Raw genomic sequence first — 17,909 nt, forward strand, 5'->3', positions numbered from 1 at the left:
CAGACTGCTCTGCTACCAAATGAGATTGCACATCAGCATCTTCACTGGAAGCAACATTAATTTGCGATTGAGATTTAATTTATTTCTCTCTGTCTCTAGGCATTCTTACTCACTGCTGCCAAGAGACAATTTGCTCAGACTATTTCAAGGATAATGTAAATATTTGCTGCTGCACACATATGAAACGGGAGGCCTTAGTACTTGGAACAGAAGTCAGATTGTTGCTGGTATTGGCTGGGTAGCTTTGCTGTGTTATTGCTCAGTCCATCAGTGCTGCCCCTGTCTGTACCCCATCTTGTTATGTTTATTTCTCGAGCTCCAGAGATTTCCTCCTGGGTGTTGCTGGTTTCATGTAACAGAAAGTCCATCCTGGTCAGCTCCTCTCATTGCTAATGCCTTGAGCTGCAATCCCAGCATGAGGAGTCAGACCTAGCTGACTTGACTGGGAAGGTGTGACACTGGTTGGTTTTAAATGTGCTGTAAACACATTTGTTTCACAATAAATATCAATGCTGTAAAGTAGCAAAAATATTTCAGAGCTATGAATAATGTGGGTTTAATTATTTATGCATCCATATGCACACAAACAGCATTACAGATGTTTCTGAGACTAGCAGACAACTCACCATGAATTTTAATTATATAAAACTATTACTACAATGTCTTTAAACACAAACTGTGAGTGAAGGCTCCTGATAATAAGTTTTTCCTGTTCATTTGAACTTTTTTCATGAGTAAAAAGTCCAGAGCAAAAGCAACCTCAAATCTTTAAGGAATGTTAAGTTTATTTCCTGAAATGTAAGGGATTTCCTAAAATGGGGATTGGATCCTGGTGTCCTTAGCTGTAGTGATACAGAGCTCTGTCCTTGGGGAATCAGCTGGGGATCAGATTTATGTGCAGGAAGGGAATGGGGCATCAGTGGCCCCAGCACCCTCTGCTGTCCCCAGCCTGCTGCTGGCCCCTGCTGCCACTGCTGGACATCTCTAGTGTCCTACCCCCTCTGAAGGTGGGAAGAAAAGCAGGCCACCTGATCCTAACAAAGGGTGCCACAGCCTGACTGTGTGTATCTCTGGGTAGCACTTTATACCCAGAAGAGATAGTAAGAAAAAAGAGTTTTCTGGCATGCAGAGGTATCTCCTGGAGAGCTTAGAGCTGTGAATATGTTCTAAATGAGCATATATTCTTAGTAACATTTTTTATGTTCAGGGTAATTGGAACAGCATAAGAAGATTTGATAATGAGTCATGAGCACATTTGAAATCTCTTAATGTACAGTGGTGAATTTTCTGTTTGAAATGAATGCTTCCTGAGCCATTAGCTCCAAGTAAACGGGGATTTCATGTCTCTCCTGGGTCACTGATGAGCATGTGCTCTTTTACAGATACTACCCCATGGGCTACCCAGTTTCTGTCCATCTTTACTTCCTGGCTGACCGGTTCCAGGGCTTCCTCATCAGACACCATGCAACCAATCTGGCTGTCAGCAAACTGGAAACTTTGGAGACATGGGTGATGCCAAAGAAAGTCTTTAAGATCGCAAGTCCACCGAGCGATTTTGGAAGGTTACAGTTCTCTGAGGTAGGTGTTCCCAGTCACCCATGCAGAATGTCATGAGCCTCAGGAGGGATTTCATTCTAGTTCTGCAGCCTTTGGAATCTGCATTTCCATGTAACTTCAGGTTTTAGATTAATGCACACCCTCTTCACTGAAGGAGATGCTGTTGCCAGTTCAGATGCCACTTAGGTTACTCAGAGTATCCTCACTCCCTCTTGTTTTAAGAACATACTGAAGGCATTTATAGTTGTAAATGGGGAAAAGTTTTGTGACTGTGAATGTTGTGAGAGAGGCTCAGGAAAAATGTCATGTTTCTGCAGCTTCAGATGCAAATGGGGATACGTGGTAAGCATTCCTCTCAAGAGTATACTGAAAAAAACATCATAAAATTATTTGACAGTCAAGCACCAGTGCCACATGTGAGCAGAATGTTGATGCTGTAACACAAAAGAGAAAATTATCACAGCAGTGGCTGAGATTTCCCACCAATCCTGTTATTTCTTCTAAGGATTTATCTCAGGATCTGACATAGTTTTTAAAATATGTACCCTAAAATATATCAGGAAAGTTGACCACTAATAGAACACGACATCTGTGTTCTGTTTTAAAGATATAACTGTCTGAGCAGTTAATTTCCTGATTTTTCTTGCTAAGCCACAAATTTCAATTAAGGTATAAAATTGATTGAACAAATGTGTTCCAGTCATTATGGCCAAGTCCATAAATTACTGTCTTCTTGGGCAATTAAGAAATGCTTAGGTGTAGGATTCAGTGTTTTGGTGTGCACGGCAAATCCATGACACTAATGTGCCATTAAAGAGATGGATGGAAAGTGGGTTTCATTTATCAGTGTGTCGGATGGTAGGCTTGCCATTTCATGCAGTGATAAATGGTGATACAAGCTTTAATTCTTGTGATTTGTAGGAGTATTTCTGCTGTTTGTTTGGTACCTTTAATCTCACTTTCAGCCTGATGCCTGCTCTGAGTCCTTCTTTTGAAAGCAACCAGCCTAGCAGCAGGAAGGGATTTTTCTAATTGTATGATGAAAATAAGTGTTTTGATCTTGGTCTTCTGGTACTGAATTCTTTGGAAGGAATAAACACATCTGCCTTCATCTCAGTTTGGAGCGAGGAAACAAACCTGGGATCAGAATTTACTTGCTGGCTACTTGCCAGGTCCCCCTCCTGGCTCCAATGCACTGAAACCAAATCTTTTTTCCCTGAAACCAGCCCTGCCACAACTGTGAGCCTGATTAACAGAAGTCCTGCAGCAGCAGTGCCCCGTGACAGCCTCCCCTGACAGTCCCATGTCAGTGGCCTTGCTGTGCCCACAGCTCTGAGGAGTGTGTCACCCTGTCACCCTGCAGGAAGGGTCCCCAGGTCCACAGGACGAATGGGCTGCTCCTCACAGCCTCAGAGGCCACAGCTGGTCCATAACCAGCCCTGTAGGAACTGCTCCTGCAGGATGCTGTGTGGGTGCTGAGCATGGGAAGGATTTAATCACTGGTGAGCTTTTTTGCAGGCTAAGGAAACTTTTTTTTCTATTTGGAAAGCACAAAAGAGTTCTGTTGGCTATTTACTTGTTTTTATTATTTCTCTTTAGTTGTCCTCTCTCTTTATAGATGTTTCACATTTTAAAAGACCAGGAGGTACAAAGCAAATAATTTAATGTTGTGCATTTTGCTTTCTGCTTTCCCTGTCCCTCTGAGGCAAACTACTCTCTCTGTTATCCTGGAATAAATCCCACTTTAACCTCTTCAGCATCAGTGTGGCCAGAAAGCTTCTGATCTGCTACTGCATATTAAAATGGCATTTCTTGTCAAAGTCCAGCAAGTGTGAAATAAACCTAGCAGTTCAACTAAGCACCAGAAAATAAACTTAAGACTTGTGCATACTGGGACATTTTTTCACCAACTTTCACCCCATGTTCTGGCAGAAATGTAAAACTGAATAGGTCCTTTTTAACTTGAGAGCTTTCTGCCAACAGGACAGACAGGATGAGCACAAATCTGCTGCTGCCTTCATTATGCTCCCAGCTGGATTTGTGACCCTCATGCACCAGGCAACCCTTCCTGCCCTCTGCTCCTTTGCTTTGCTTCTCAGACTTTGCTTCCCAAGTAGCAGATTTCCCCAGACACCATGAAAAGAAAGACAAGTGGGGAAAAAACCAGCCAGCTGGGCTACTGACTGGCCAGTGGGGCTACTGAGAGCATTTCCTGGCACATGGTGCCTGCACTCAGTCTTGGGCTGAGCAAAAGTAAAGAGACTTCCAGGAAATCCAAGAGAGATGATTACCAAGCATGAAACTCCCACATCTCCTAAAATTGGCTTGTGCACAGTGCACACAGTGTGTATCCTGCCAGCCTGGGCTCATGAAAACTTTTACATGGAGGGCAGAAGATTGATTTGCTGAGCAGTGCTAAAAGTCTCAGCTCAGCGTGTATCAGTTGAGCACTAAGTTCATTTCTAGTCTTGTTAAGACTTGTGATTCATCACAGAGAATAAAATAAACTAGGTGGCAGGCAATTAGTGTGCATTGTGTGAACCTAATGGTCCTGTTTGTGGTGAGCAATGAGACACAAACCCATAATCAAGGCATAATTTGTCTTGGGAAAATTTTATCTTGGGACTGAACAGAGATAGAAACAGGAGTTTTAAGCCAATGAGAGACTTCAGCTTTCCAAACGTACCCTGTGCACAGTGCCTCCTCCTGAAGCTCAAAACCATGGTGATTAAAATAATGATGTGGAAAATATCAGTCTCTGAGCCACATCCCATCACAATTTTTCAGATATTCATTACTGCTTGATTCCATCCCATATTTTTTTGCATTCTATTTGGAGTAAAAGCCTACTTACAATGTTTTAAGGAGCTATGAAAAATGTTGCAGAACTGTAGTAACTCTTGGGTATAAAACCAGAGCTCTGAGTACTAGGAATTCAGCTGTGTAGAGCTGAAGGGAAGAGAGATACAGACATCTAGTGCTTTAAGTAAAATTCCAGTTAAAATACTGTGCTTCTAAACCTGGTTTGTACTGTAAGCTGTGCAGCAGAGGAAAATCCATCCCCTGGCTGGACACAGGACATAAAGGGCAGATCCTGTCAACAGGCCTGGTGTGACAGCCTCTCATGGGAAGCAGTTGCCACCAGCCTGAGAATTGCCCCTTCCTCCCTCTCTTCCACTCTTTTGGCTTACATTAGGGAACCCAGTGACAAAGCTTAACCACCCAGCAATTCTCTTGCAATTTTTCCCTAAAATCAACCTTCACTTCACTAATAAACCTTTGCACATATGAACACATCTCAGCATCTTTTGTGCAATGTTGTTGTTGAGCAATGTCACCAGCAGGTTGGAGCATGGGGATGACAACTTTCTGATTTCTTTGCCCAGAGATGAGAGACTAAAGAGGAGGAAGTAGTTGTACACTGGGGATGAATGTTTATTTTTGTAAGCTTTCTTTGAGGAGTTCTTTAGTAATATTGAATGTGGTGAAAAGAGCTTTCTTGTAGGGTTTTCTTAGCCCAGGAGGGTGTAGATTTGTTCCATGCATTGTAGCTTTATTATTTCCAGGTCGCTTGAGCTCCCGTAGCTGTGACATGGCCACACTCAGCGAAGGTTGGCAGAGTAGATAATAAGATCTGGTCAGGAAATTTTCTTTCTCTGCTTATTTCCATACATATTCAGTCAGTCTTGTCAGGAAAGTATGCACTGACAGCTCCTCGAGGCAGTTGATGCTTGGGTCTGATATCTGGGCTATGCTGTCTGGTTTGATTAGCTGGTGTGCTGGGTGAAATACCTCTGAAATACCAGCAGCTCTGCTGTGCTGATTGCAGAGCAGTGGAAAGCTCATTTTGTCTCATATTCTGCAGTGTCATAGTCCAGTAGGAGGAATTGGTGTGATGACAGATGGATTTAGGATGGGAGGTTTTTATTCTACTGGCCTTGTAGCTTTTTTCCTTTAGTTCTCCTGCAATTTTTCTGCCAGCCACAGCAATTTGTTTTAGAAGGGTTTGGGGACTGGACAGTTTCCAGGTATCAGTGGTGGTAGGCATCAGGTAGTTGTTAGGTTTTATGGATTTGATGGACTTGGGCATTATATTGCAACCACTTATTCTCATCAAATGAGGCAAAATATAGAAGAGCTACAATTATTTGTTTTGCCTTCAGGAAGGAACGTTCTGGTTATGCCCACATGAGGGGAAGATTAGGGACAAGGACAGCTCTCTCTTCAATGTCCATATATGCTGAAAGAGAGGATCCTGTTTGTGTGTGCATCAGGCTCTGGAGATTGCTCCAGAGAATCCCATGTCTTCTGTAAAGGGAATAAATCAACTCTTAGATCATCTACAGTGTGTTTTTGGAGATGTAAGGACTCTGAGGTATTTCAGAACCAGGCTGGCCAAAACATCTGTATATCTCTCCAAGGAATGATGTCTGCTTGGCTCCAAAAGCAGCCAAGGGGTTCTCCTGTTCTTCAGTTGAAATGGGATCCCTCAAATCTCCTCATGTTTGATATTGATCACTTTTGATTTGAGGTCATGGCACAGGACCTCATGGGACAAGTGGGGTGGCCATTTCCTCCAGCAGCAAACAGGCAGCCTTTGATGCTGCAGACCACCAGGTTGCCTTTTAAAGGACTGATGGAAGTTGGTTTGTTAATGGTCAGCCCCATAAACACATGGTAGATTTAGTGCTGGGATAGTAAAATGTCTTTCAGTTGGCCTATGAATGCCAGTTAATAGATTTTCATGCTGTCTTTTTAAAGATACTTATTTTTAGTAGTGTACAAGTGTTAATGCCAACAGCTCATAAGTTTGTATCATCCCATGGGTTATGGGTGAACCATTAAATTTATATAAAGAGCAGTGAAATATGAAAGCTGTGAGGAAAAAGGAAGGGCCATTAAATATTTACACTAGATAGCAAACCAGCTGCTTTACTGTTAGTTAGTGAATAAATAAAAACCAATCTTATGGCAGTTAGGAAAGTGTTTACCAGAAATAGCCTCCTACATCAGGCAGGCAGGGTGTGGAGGGCGGCAGCAGCTCGTGGACAGATTGGAATAAAGGGCCTGATGTGACTTGTCCTGAAGTCAGCAAAAGCCTTTTCCTTGCCCTTAGGAGTTGGGTAGATCTTGACTGCAGGGTCCCTCTCTCAAATGTCTCAAATCTTCTTTTCATGATACAGGAGATGATGAGTCCTATCTTGCTCTACGCATAACCTGTGCTAGGCTTGGTCCTTTGTTGACTGTTTTCATGGTGGAGGAAAAGGGGAGCTGTATTAGCCTGTTACATCACTCCTAAAGAAACCCCTTGTATCAATCAGAGTTGTATAACTGGACCACAAATACCAGCCTAGCATTCAAGATTGTTTCAGTTTGTGTATATATTGTGATCTTAGTTCATGTTGCCATGAGCCTTTATACGTATGTGTAATTCATGTCATGAAATGATTCATGTGGCTTGTCTTGAGCCCCCTTATTTGACACAGGGGTCTTAGACACTTACAGATGATGGTAGCAGTAACATGCTCTTCAATTTCAGATTGGCACCGAGTGGGATGCCAAGGAAAGGCTTTTCCGGAATTTCGGAGGACTCCTGGGGCCCATGGATGAGCCAGTTGGGATGCAGAAATGGGGAAAAGGCCCCAACGTCACCGTCACTGTCATTTGGGTGGATCCTGTTAATGTCATTGCAGCAACATATGATATTCTGATTGAATCCAGTGCTGAGTTTACTCACTACAAACCACCTTTGAATTTGCCTCTCCGACCTGGTGTCTGGACAATAAAAATTCTGCACCACTGGGTACAGGTGGCTGAAACCAAATTCCTTGTTACTCCTCTCACCTTCTCCAATCAGCAGCCTATCAAACAAGGTAAGTTTTCTATTTGGTGCAGGAATAATACAGCTGTTGTGTCTGTAGTTATTGTAAATGCTTCTGTTAAAAATTAAGTAGCGTTGGGTTGGATGGGGAGAAAAGAAAGGAATTTTATACTAAATCAGAAGAAATTGTTGCACAAAGACAAGCAGGAGTGTCTGTATCCAGTCTGTGAAACACAGCCTCTTTGAACAATAGGCTATTTATATCTTTAAAATATGCATAGTTTGTAATCCAGTGAGCTTCAGACTCTCAGTGATGTAACAGCTATCATAAAAGCTATCATTTAGAAATAGAAAGAAAAATGGACCTCTGCTGCTTTTCATTCACATTTGCTCATGAAGAGTTACAGATGTCTAAACTGCTGCCTTGACAAAGTCTGTGTGTTTAATGATAAAAGCACTAATACACAAAATGCTGAACTGGACAAAACTCCCCTAGGCCAAAGCTCACCTGGCACATTGTCAGGTTCAGACGTTTGCTCTTCCCTGATACCTGCCAGACCCCACTCAGTACCTGTAAAGAAGGTTCCGTGGAAATGGTGATCCTGGTGAGTGCACTGTCAGACCCATGCTGACATTTATTAGAAAGAAATCATTTTCTTCCCTGCCACAGCAGCCCTGAGTATCCACATATAGAGGTGTCTGCAGGCACCCAGCAGCAGCCTGCAGTGGCACAGGCATTGTTTGAGCGCTCGGGTCTTCAGCCAGTGCCAAGGACACTGGGCTGGGAGAAGAGAGAAGCTTCTATAGCCACACCTGTTTTCTTATTCAGTAAGATCAAAACAAGTTGTTTGCTATGAATATCTTCACTATTCTTAACACGCTCAAGTGCTTCCATCTGCCCAGGATTAATATTCATAACTTTAAACATCTTAAGGTTGCGAGATATGTGAATGGATCCTATTAAGTTTTCAGAAGTTCTTCCTGACAAGGCAGCAAATAAACTGAGTCAGGCATTTACCTTTCAGCATAACGTGCTGCTTCTGTAATGCAAACACCACCAGACAACTGCTGGGAGCTAATGCAGCCCTTATCTTGCTCAACAGGAGCTTGATTCTGCACATTTCTCTGCAGAAGAGCTGGCTTACTCATTTCTTCTTCTAACATTTGGTGGCATTGTTTCTTCAGCAGAAACTAAACCACCAGGCTGCTGCTGTTGTTAGCTAATAGGCAATGATAAATTGTGAAGAAATGCCATGTGTTGCAGGAATAAATTTTTTAAGTTGGAGACAGCCTACTTCTAAGAACAGCTGTTACTGATGCACCTCCTGGAAATGAATAAATCTGTGTTCTTTGCTAATTTAACTGTTAGGCATGAATTGGATGGAAAATGGGGCATATAGCTATTAACCTGGCTGCTTTTCCCTATGACATGAGAGCCCTGTGGACAGTTAAGGATGTCTTAAACTTCAAACATTAGCCCACCTTTTATGATTTAAAGGCATAAATTCCTTTGGTCCAAACTGAATCTGGAAAAATTCCACTGAAAATGCAGAGTTACTTTGTATTACACAGCAATACTTGGAGAAGGGCTGGCTCATATTTTTTGATAAAAGAGCCCTGTTCATTCATATGGTAACCAGAATCCACTATAGGAATGAAATATAAAGCTTGGGAACAATATTATCTAGGAAAAAAGCCTCAGGAGTGATTTGCTAGTGATGATATGATGTATGATCTCCAGATGTCTTAGGCATGAAGGTAAAGAAAATTAATTACAGGGGCAGATAGTGATACTCCAGTGTAGTTAGAATTATATTTACAATGCAAATTGCTGCTGGGTTTTTAAAAGTTTTTCTGTGGCAGTGAGACTGTTGTGCTCTGTATTGACAGTTGTCATTTAGCTTTGATTTCCAGCTTTTGTCAGCTTGTCACCTCTTTATTATTTACATATATTCTTCTCTGCCAAATAAAGGGATTGTGAGAGTATGACAGAAGAATTAGACCTTGCAAAAGAACCATTTCTGTTACTGTTGAAAATAATGCAAAAGTTGCCAAAAATTTTCTAAAATGAAGGGATAGAATTATTGTGTGGTCTTAACACTGAAAATAAAGTAGCTATGAGAATTAGACAGGAGTTGTCAGCAGAGGAGGGGGTTATGTTTTATTAGGGATTTCTTCAAAATTTTGTTCTTTCAACCATCTTTCCACTCTCACCACCCAAAAAAAAAAAAAAGAAAAAAAAAAAGAAAAAAAGAAGCTATAGCCCTTGTAAGAAAGATTACCCTGGAAAGTAATTTGCTACTTCAGAAGTTTTTTTTAACAATTGGTACATTTCATACCACTTTGCATGTCATTTGCTGCATAACTCTCATACTCCAGATATGGAAACCAGAGCCTGCACAGTCACATCACTCTGTGAGCCCCTCTTTGACTGTGTCTAAAAACCATAAAAACCATTTGCACAAATCTGGCAGCAGGCAGTAAAATCTCCTATCTTGAGAGCATGCACACAGCAGTCTCTGTATTTCTTAAATCATTACTTACCTACACATCACTTCAGCACAGAGCACAAGACAAAGTTGCTTTTGGTTTTCCAGCATCATGAAGGAGCCACTGGAACCTCTGTGAATAATCAAAGCAAAACAAAAAATTCATGCCTGTATTATGGCTCTCAAAATTCAAAATTAAGCATGGGCTAGCTACCACCAAAGATGTTTTCTTTAGCAGTTTACAAAAGCACATGCAGCTCATTTATTCATTTTCTATTCCCATTTATTTATTAATTTTGGCCTGAAGCCTGTGCATACAAGTAAAGCCATAAAGGGAAATCAAGAGCAGGTGTTTTCTTTGATATTGTGTCCAGATGTGCATAATTGCCTGAATGTAAATTGTTTTAAGAACAAAGATTCACTGACCTTTTTAAAACCTGGATCTGTAACAGCTAAAGAGATCAGTTCTTATACGGATTTGCTGAGTGCACTGGGAGGTCTGGGGTATTTCCACTGTAAACGAGGCTCCCAAAGCTATTTTAGTGTAAAGTCTAGAATCTGATCTTACTCTTTCTTGCTTCTCTTCCCCCTCCAGTCATCCAACTCTGTCTGTTTTCTCTAGTGTGAGTTGTGTCTCTGATCAGCTCTGGCTCAAGAATGCCTTCAAATATTTGCCTGGTTGGAGAAAGAAAAAAAGAAAAGGAAAATTAGCTTAATTTGTGAGATAAATCATTTGGAGAAACCAGGTTCACTTGCTCCACCAGTGTCTTCTTCACTCAATGGCCTGCACAACCAGATTCTGTTTTATTCTTCTTCTAAATGGCAATTTTGAGTTTCTCACCATATGGCTGATTGTGTTAAAGCCAAGTACTTCATGCTTACTGTAAGGACATGGGAGGGCTGCCAAGGACCAGCAGGACACCCCAGGATTAAACTGTGCCAAGACGGAGAGGGAATGTAACATGTGGAGGAGACAGCACAGGGAGATCAGCAGATCACCAGCAGTGCTGACAGAAATAGGGGGTTGATTTAGGCAGCCTGAATTTAAGTGCATTTCAGAGACTCAGGCCAGATGTCCAGGTCCCCTGCATAGGGGCTGGAGAGGCAGAGCCAAACAAGAGGTATAATTCAGAGCATTTGGCCAGTAGTTAACAGACCATAATCCAAGCTACTAAAAGAGTGAATTCAGTAGAGGCTGGCACTGCATCCCCATCATCCCACTTTCCCACCCTTCCATGCTCCACAAAGTCCATGTGAAGCAGTTGTGCCAAGTGTGATCACACGTGTCTCCCAGGGGCACTCAGAGGGCAGAGAAAAAGCCAAAGCAATTTCATTTTTAAAATTGAGTTTATATTCATGGCAAAGTTTCCACAGCATCTCCCAGCTGGAGTGATGATAATGAATTGTTGAGTGTTTAATGTATAGAACCTGTTTCATTAAAACTAAATAGGTTACTGAGAGCCAGTGGAGAAATTCACTTGTGGTGGAGACTTCAAGCTGATACCAAATATTGGAATGAAAAGAAGTCAATAAATAAAACTATTATTCCTTCCAACAAGGGGGGCAGTGAAGAAGAGCATCACCTTCTTCACCTTGGAGAAACCTTTCATGTTCAGTTCCCCAGACATGGAGCTTCTGCTCTCAGGTGCTCCACAAGAGGACAGGGAGCCTTAGAGGCTCCCTCCTGCTCCCTGTGCCCTCCCTTCAGCTGCAGCAACCTCTGTCAAAGCTTTGACAGCATGAGCAGACATCCTGCAATGCACACATGTATCTCGAAGGCCTTTTAACTTAATCCATATTTATAGATCATCTTAAGTATAGATATATAGATCATCTGAGAAACCTTTGTTTTGCCATTGGTTGCTTGCAGTGGCTCAATCAGTTCTAATTGCATTGGTACAGATGTGGGTGGCAACTTCTCTCAGAACTGCTGTGATTTCTTTAAATTAGCCAGAGGTAACACAACATGTTCTTGAAAAATGCTGTAATAGCAGCAGGCAAGTGCATGGCTGCAGAAGAGTAGACATGCCCCAGAATTGTCATTCTGAGAAAACCCTGAAGACAGGGATTTGCTTCAAAAGTTAGTTCAGATCTAGATGACAAAGGGTCTGTTGGCTTCCCAGTGATGAAATGCAGCACTGCCCTGTTTGCTGCAAGAGAAAACAAACAAAATGTCAATTAAAAAATTACCTCTTTGGCAGAGGGTTTCACTACAATTCAAGTCAAGAAAAAAAGCTGCGTGTTCTATGTTGCTTTAAAAAAACCTTTATGTGTACCAAGGTAACCACATTTTTCATTCCTTAGCCCACTTTGTGTTAAACTCATTTGCTTTTTCTGCAAAATGAAGAACCCATACAAAAACACTGAACTGCCAGGTTTGTGTGGCTGACTTCAGCCTGTGCTTTAGGTCTACAGAAGTTATACTAAGACAAGTCAGTTGAGAAATAAAGTGCAAACAAAAAGAGGGGAGAAAAAATAACTTTTAAGCAATAGCTTAGAGTCAAGGGAATATTTTTTGCATTGGAACCTGTCTGAGGGCTATTTTGATATGTGTTACAGCATAAAAATCTGGATTAATGTCTGCAATTCAACTTAGGTTTGAATTGGTCCCTTTTTACTGTACAGATTTAAATGTCTAAACACACATTGGGTAAGCCTCTTCCTTGTTTTTTCATGATCAGGACTGAATGTGAGTGTTTTAAAAGCACATCTGGTATCTCCAGCCTCCTTTTATGCAGTATTTCAGGACTTGGGATCCACGCTGTCCCTCTTTTGTCCCAGCCCAGATGGTTATAAAGTCATAGTTACCCATCTTTTTGTTTTTCCTCGATGCCACAAGCAACATCCCACATCACCTGTAGCTTCACTTTTTCTGTGGACTTTTTAACAAAGATTTGGAGAGTCCAGGAGAGGGTTTAGGGTTGAATCCTCAGCAATTCCTATTAATTAGTATAGGTAGCACTGCACTCCAATTGCTGTTACCTATCTCTTTCTTTATAGGACACCTAACTTAGGGTGTTCCTTCTGCTCTGGGACCCAGCAGACCCCTACCAGGTCAGGGTTTCATTGTGTCTCACATCAGAGAACACATTTTCCCTGTGGGTAGCAGTAGCACTGATAAACATTATGTTTTGTTCACTCTAGTACTGTCCTCAGCAGTCTTGTCTTTTGCTATCTGCTGGTGTTTGTGGCTTTTCAAAACAGTTTTCGTCAGTGCCATAAACACTCTTGGTGTTGTACCTGCCAGGCAGCCCTTGCAGTGCAGCCAGTTCTGGAGCAGAGCCCAGCAGTCACTTGGTGCTGCAGACAGCTGTGTTGGGGCTCTGTTGGTGGGAGAAGCACAGTGTATCCCACACAGTTACTGTAATAGCAAGATTGGAGAAATTTAAATTTGATGAAGATGTTGCCTTACTTTACCAAAGCAGCCCACTGCTCTTAAACAAGGGTCACAGACTCAGAAAAAGCTGCTCTCCTGCTGCATCTTCAGCACTGCCTTTTACAATTTCTGTAGGTTTCATTCCTTCTGGTCCTGATAATCCACCAAGCTTGAGTTCTGCTTCGTCCTGCTGCTTGTCAGAAAAAAGGTGTCTCTTGTTCCAGGCACTAAACACATGCACAACAGACTGCATTCAACAAGCACTGTGGATTGCCTGTATCCATCAGATGATCTTGCTAGTAATGCCAACTCTTTGTTGTTTTGGGATTTTTACTTAGAATGTTCCTATTTAATTAATATGTTGACAAACAATCTTCCATATTTAATTGCTTCCAAAGGAGGAAATTTAATTATGTGTACTTGTTCTGTTTCTTAAGCTGCAGTGCTCTGGCAGAGCACACTCCTGCCACGTGCAGGGGATGAACTCATTTTGACTGGAGGTTGTTGTGGATATCTACCATTTAAAATAAAAGGAGGGGTTTAGTTGAATGCAGGAACAGTTAAATGATGTATAATAGTGATGAGGATGTGCTGAACTAATTTAATTGGGGATTTTAAGTAATAGACTTGCAGAGCATTTGACATTATAGACTGCAAATGTAACAGCAAAGCTCCAGTTAACTGTCCCTTTTCCCTCTAAATAAATGTAGTGATTTATTGCCAGTGCCTGAGATGGTGTCCTCTGCATGGAAGAAAGGACTCAGTGTCAGGCTGCAGAGCAGGCAGTGAGGACGTGTGGAAGGAATTGTAGCCCTGAATATATAATTCCTGGCCTTTAAATGCAATCCGAGCAGGGTGGCTTTCCCAGCCTGGAGCACCCTGAATGGGCTCATTTTGTGTTCTAGACTCTGTGTATGTTGGCAGAGCTGAACAGATCCTCTGTGCTGCTGGAGCAAGGATGGTAGGGAAGTCAGCTGAGAACAGAAAAAAGGGATTGAAAACTCACTCCCAAGAAGCAGGCAGTGAACACTTTGGAGGCTCCCGTTCTGATTTGATGAGCAGCACCTTGGTCTGCTCTTGGACCTTAAGACAGCCAACCTTGGATGAGGGTGTTCTGACCCCCAGTGTCCAGTTCAGGATCTTCAAAGGCCTTGTCACAGCCTGGCCGTGATTTTTACTGCAATACTCTGGAGCTGGGGCAATCTACTGCTTCCTGATGGGGTAGGAGAGTTACTGTATGGAAAGCAAGCACTTTGCAAAGAGAAGTGGCATTAGGAAGTGGTTGTGATCAGTTATTTTGGCACAAGAGCTTGAAATATAATTGTAATTAGAGCATACTTTCCCAGAGAGACTGAAGCACTTCCAGGAAGGATGTTGGGTCTTACAGATATGTTGTTATGGGTCCAGTCTGTCCAAGGCCATGGTGCTATCCTTCCAGTCCAAGGAATGCCATCACACAGGTTTTGGTGGCAGGCGAGCTAACAAATACTGTGACTTTTCCATAGCAGGGCAACGTTCATCAGTTCAGAAAGCAAAACAGGGTGAGATCTTGGCTCTCCCATCTAGACAAATCAGTGTTAGCACTTGAAAGTCTGCTGAGGGTCAGTAGCCTTCTCACCTGAGTGTCCTTGATGTGTTTCCTAATTTCAAAGCACAGCCTTCCCTGGCTGTCCCCATGAGTGACTATAGCTGCACAGGCCTTATCTTCCAGGCTGCTTCTGCAGTGAAAGAGGAAACATGAGCTTCTCCTGAATGCAAAATGGGTTTCTCCTGAGAAGGAGCTGCATGTTGATCAGGCTCCGGGTACAGACAGCAGCTCCTAGCTGGGAAGCCCTTGAGGCTGGGTCTGCCTCTTCGTTCTGCAGTGCCAAACAGCTCTTTGCTGTGCCTGGGGGTTACACAGCTCTGGGGACTGCAGCTGAATGTGAGGACAGTAAGGACAGTGCTGCTGCCAGCCTCTGTGCTTCGCCCTGCTCATGCCCTACTGGCAGGTTCAGCATCATGGTGAGAGGAGCTCGTATGGTGAGTGTGAGGAGCTCAAGAGCTGAGCATCGTCCTTGGGGTGCAGTGTGTCCTCAGCACTGTACTGTACGCACTGTAGACAGCCACCATCTTTTGCCTTTTTGTTTGCCTGTACCCTTAGATCCTGAAGGTTTGGGGTGGTGGTTGTTTTAACACACTAACTTTTGGGTTTATTTCTTCATTTCCAGAGGAAGCTATGAAGTATCACAGCGGCCCTCCAAAGAATGCCTACATGGAGCAGAGCTTCCAGGGCTTGAACCCCGTCCTGAACATCCCCATCAGCGCCGCCCGCGTAGACCAGGCCAAGAGGAACGCGGGGCTGGTGGGTGCCCGGCTGGAGGCTTGGGTGGACTCCCTGGTCAGCAGTGTCTGGTCAGCTGTGGACATCTGCAGCACAGGCCCCAGTGCCTGCCCTGTCATGCAGGGCTGTGCTCAGACAGCCTGGAGCTCCCTCAGCCCGGACCCCAAATCTGAGTTGGGCCCTGTCAAACCCGACGGGCGCCTGAGGTAGCACCCGGTGCGCTCTCCTCCGGCATAGGTTTTTAAAAGGGAATTTAACCTTGGTCACATGTGAATCTCTCAAGGGAACGTTATACTTTTGTGTTTCTTATTGCAATATAATTCATCTATTTAAAAAAAAAAAAAAAAGAAAGAAAGAAAAAAAAAAAAAGGTTCTGACAAGGCTTTGGTGCTGCCCCCTCCATCAGCTCTGTCAGGAGCAGCCCCGGCTGTCCCATGGGGCCTGGGCCGTACCCTGGCTGCTTCTGCAGGTTTTGAAACAGCAGCAGTAACAGGAGCCATGGAGAGGGCAGTGAAGGAGCAGCTGCTAAAGTGTTTTTTAAAAATAAATTTGTCTGTACCTCTGCTGTTACATAGGCTTTCATTACTTTGCTACCATGAATGAATCACTGCAAAATCCCCTTCTATTTAGGCTTCCTGGGTAGGGTGGTTACTGCAGGCTGCAGCCTGTGTGACCACACTACCTCATGGAACGTGGAATAATTATGGTACATGCTCACTTTTTTTTTTTTTTTTAATAACACATAGTAATTCAGGGCTCAGCTAATGTCTGTTGTTGTCCTAGTCAGAGGAAAAGAGCAAAAGCAGAAACTTTCAGATAGCTTTCAGAGATTTTTTAGACTAATCTCATTATAAGCACTTAACTGAAGCAGTGTTTTGCTGTATTAGCCTTTTATGTCTCATGCAGTCAGGGGCAGGGTCTGGGTACTATGAGTATTAGCTCAAAGAACAAAGAATCACTTGGGGTTTCAAACGTTTCAAATCTGCAGGGGCTTCTTCTAAGCCCACCAGCACCTAAGCATTTCTGCAGATTTTCAGTACAGCAAGTACTGTGCAGCCTGGGGTGGGTTGTGTTGTGTCTATTCAGACCCTTTGCTGATTTTGCTGGTGAGCTGGGTTTTTTCCCTTAGGCAGTGGAGTTGTGTAGAACCAGTAAAATTGGGACCTACATCTGCAACACATTTCTTCCTTAATTTGAGTTGTGGCTACGAAGTCTTGACACTAATTCTCTCCCTTGATTTCTGCTCTGTGAGCTCTTCCAGGCTTGTGCAGGGCATCTGGAAGGCTGGGCAGAACAGGGGGTCCTGGCCAAAGCTACAAGCTGAATGTGAAGGAGAGCAATGCTGTGTTTCTCGGTGCTTTTACTTTATTCTGTCAAGAAACTTTAGCCCCTGCCTGTCTTCAGAATTTCTAGCAGGCTGCATCTTGTTTTAAATAGGCACCTTTTGCATTATTTGCATTTTTCCACAGCAGGAAAAACAATTCCCTTACATTCCAGTAATTTTCAAAAGTATACGTTTTATATGCAAATTCATCTCCAACTAATGCATTTAACATTAGCATAAAGCATGCACTTTGTTTTTTGTTGCTGTATTAATTTCTTGTTACCAATATAACAAAAAAAAAAAAGGCTATTAAAAGCTATTGGGTTAATTAGGGGAAAAACCAAAAACCTCTTGATGTAATCAAGGTATCTGTTTACCCTTCTGTGTTCATGGCTAACTTTCTGCTGATTCATGTTAAGAGGCCCCATCAGGAGGGAAATAGAGCCTTAAATCATTCTGTAACCACATCTCACAGAAAGGTTGAATTCCCTTTTAAATAACAGTTGCAAGGTGACCGTAACACACAGATCCCAGTGACTTGTAGTGTCTCTTTCCATACTATGGGTTTAAAGCTACTTGCAGTTTGCTTTGGACTTGAAATTGTGGTGTCAGCTGTGCTGGCATCAAAGCAGAGCATTGAAATGTTTATCTGGCACAAAAATGGATGCATAGAAGGAACAATTTAGGTATTTATTATTTATGTTTTAGTCAATGACTAATGAGTAGGTGCTGCTTTTGCAGCTTGAAGATTACATTATCTTACTAACTGGAGCTGCCTTTATTAAGAAAAGGCCTTCCTCCCCTCACACCTCCCTTTCTTTTTTGTCTCTTGATTTTGACATGAGAGCAGTAGTTTTAGGACAGCTTATAGAGATGAGAGCTGGTTGAAGTATTTCAGTGAAGGGAATGTTGCAGATTTTCAACCAGCTCTAGAGGCAAGTATGTTTAAAAGCAGGGTTGCCAACAGGTTGATATAACAGAATCACAGTGTTATTCCTTATTCAGTAGGATCTTTTTAA

The 17,909-nt window shown here is 42.6% G+C and overlaps 1 protein-coding gene across 1 annotated transcript in view; it reads left to right on the top strand.

Annotated features, from left to right (window-relative positions):
• The window catches only part of XYLT1 (xylosyltransferase 1), a 155,564-nt gene extending 139,676 nt beyond the window's left edge, over positions 1-15,888 (top strand). Inside the window, exons 9-11 of the mRNA XM_030460103.1 lie at positions 1,383-1,578; positions 7,097-7,430; positions 15,454-15,888. Of these exons, the coding sequence (XP_030315963.1) occupies positions 1,383-1,578; positions 7,097-7,430; positions 15,454-15,776 (853 nt within the window). The 3' untranslated portion in view covers positions 15,777-15,888. The remainder of the gene's footprint in view (positions 1-1,382; positions 1,579-7,096; positions 7,431-15,453) is intronic.
• The last annotated feature ends 2,021 nt before the right edge of the window (positions 15,889-17,909 follow it).

The sequence above is a fragment of the Calypte anna genome, chromosome 14 (genome assembly GCF_003957555.1).
Source record: "Calypte anna isolate BGI_N300 chromosome 14, bCalAnn1_v1.p, whole genome shotgun sequence".
In the NCBI taxonomy this organism is placed as follows: Eukaryota; Metazoa; Chordata; class Aves; order Apodiformes; family Trochilidae; genus Calypte; species Calypte anna.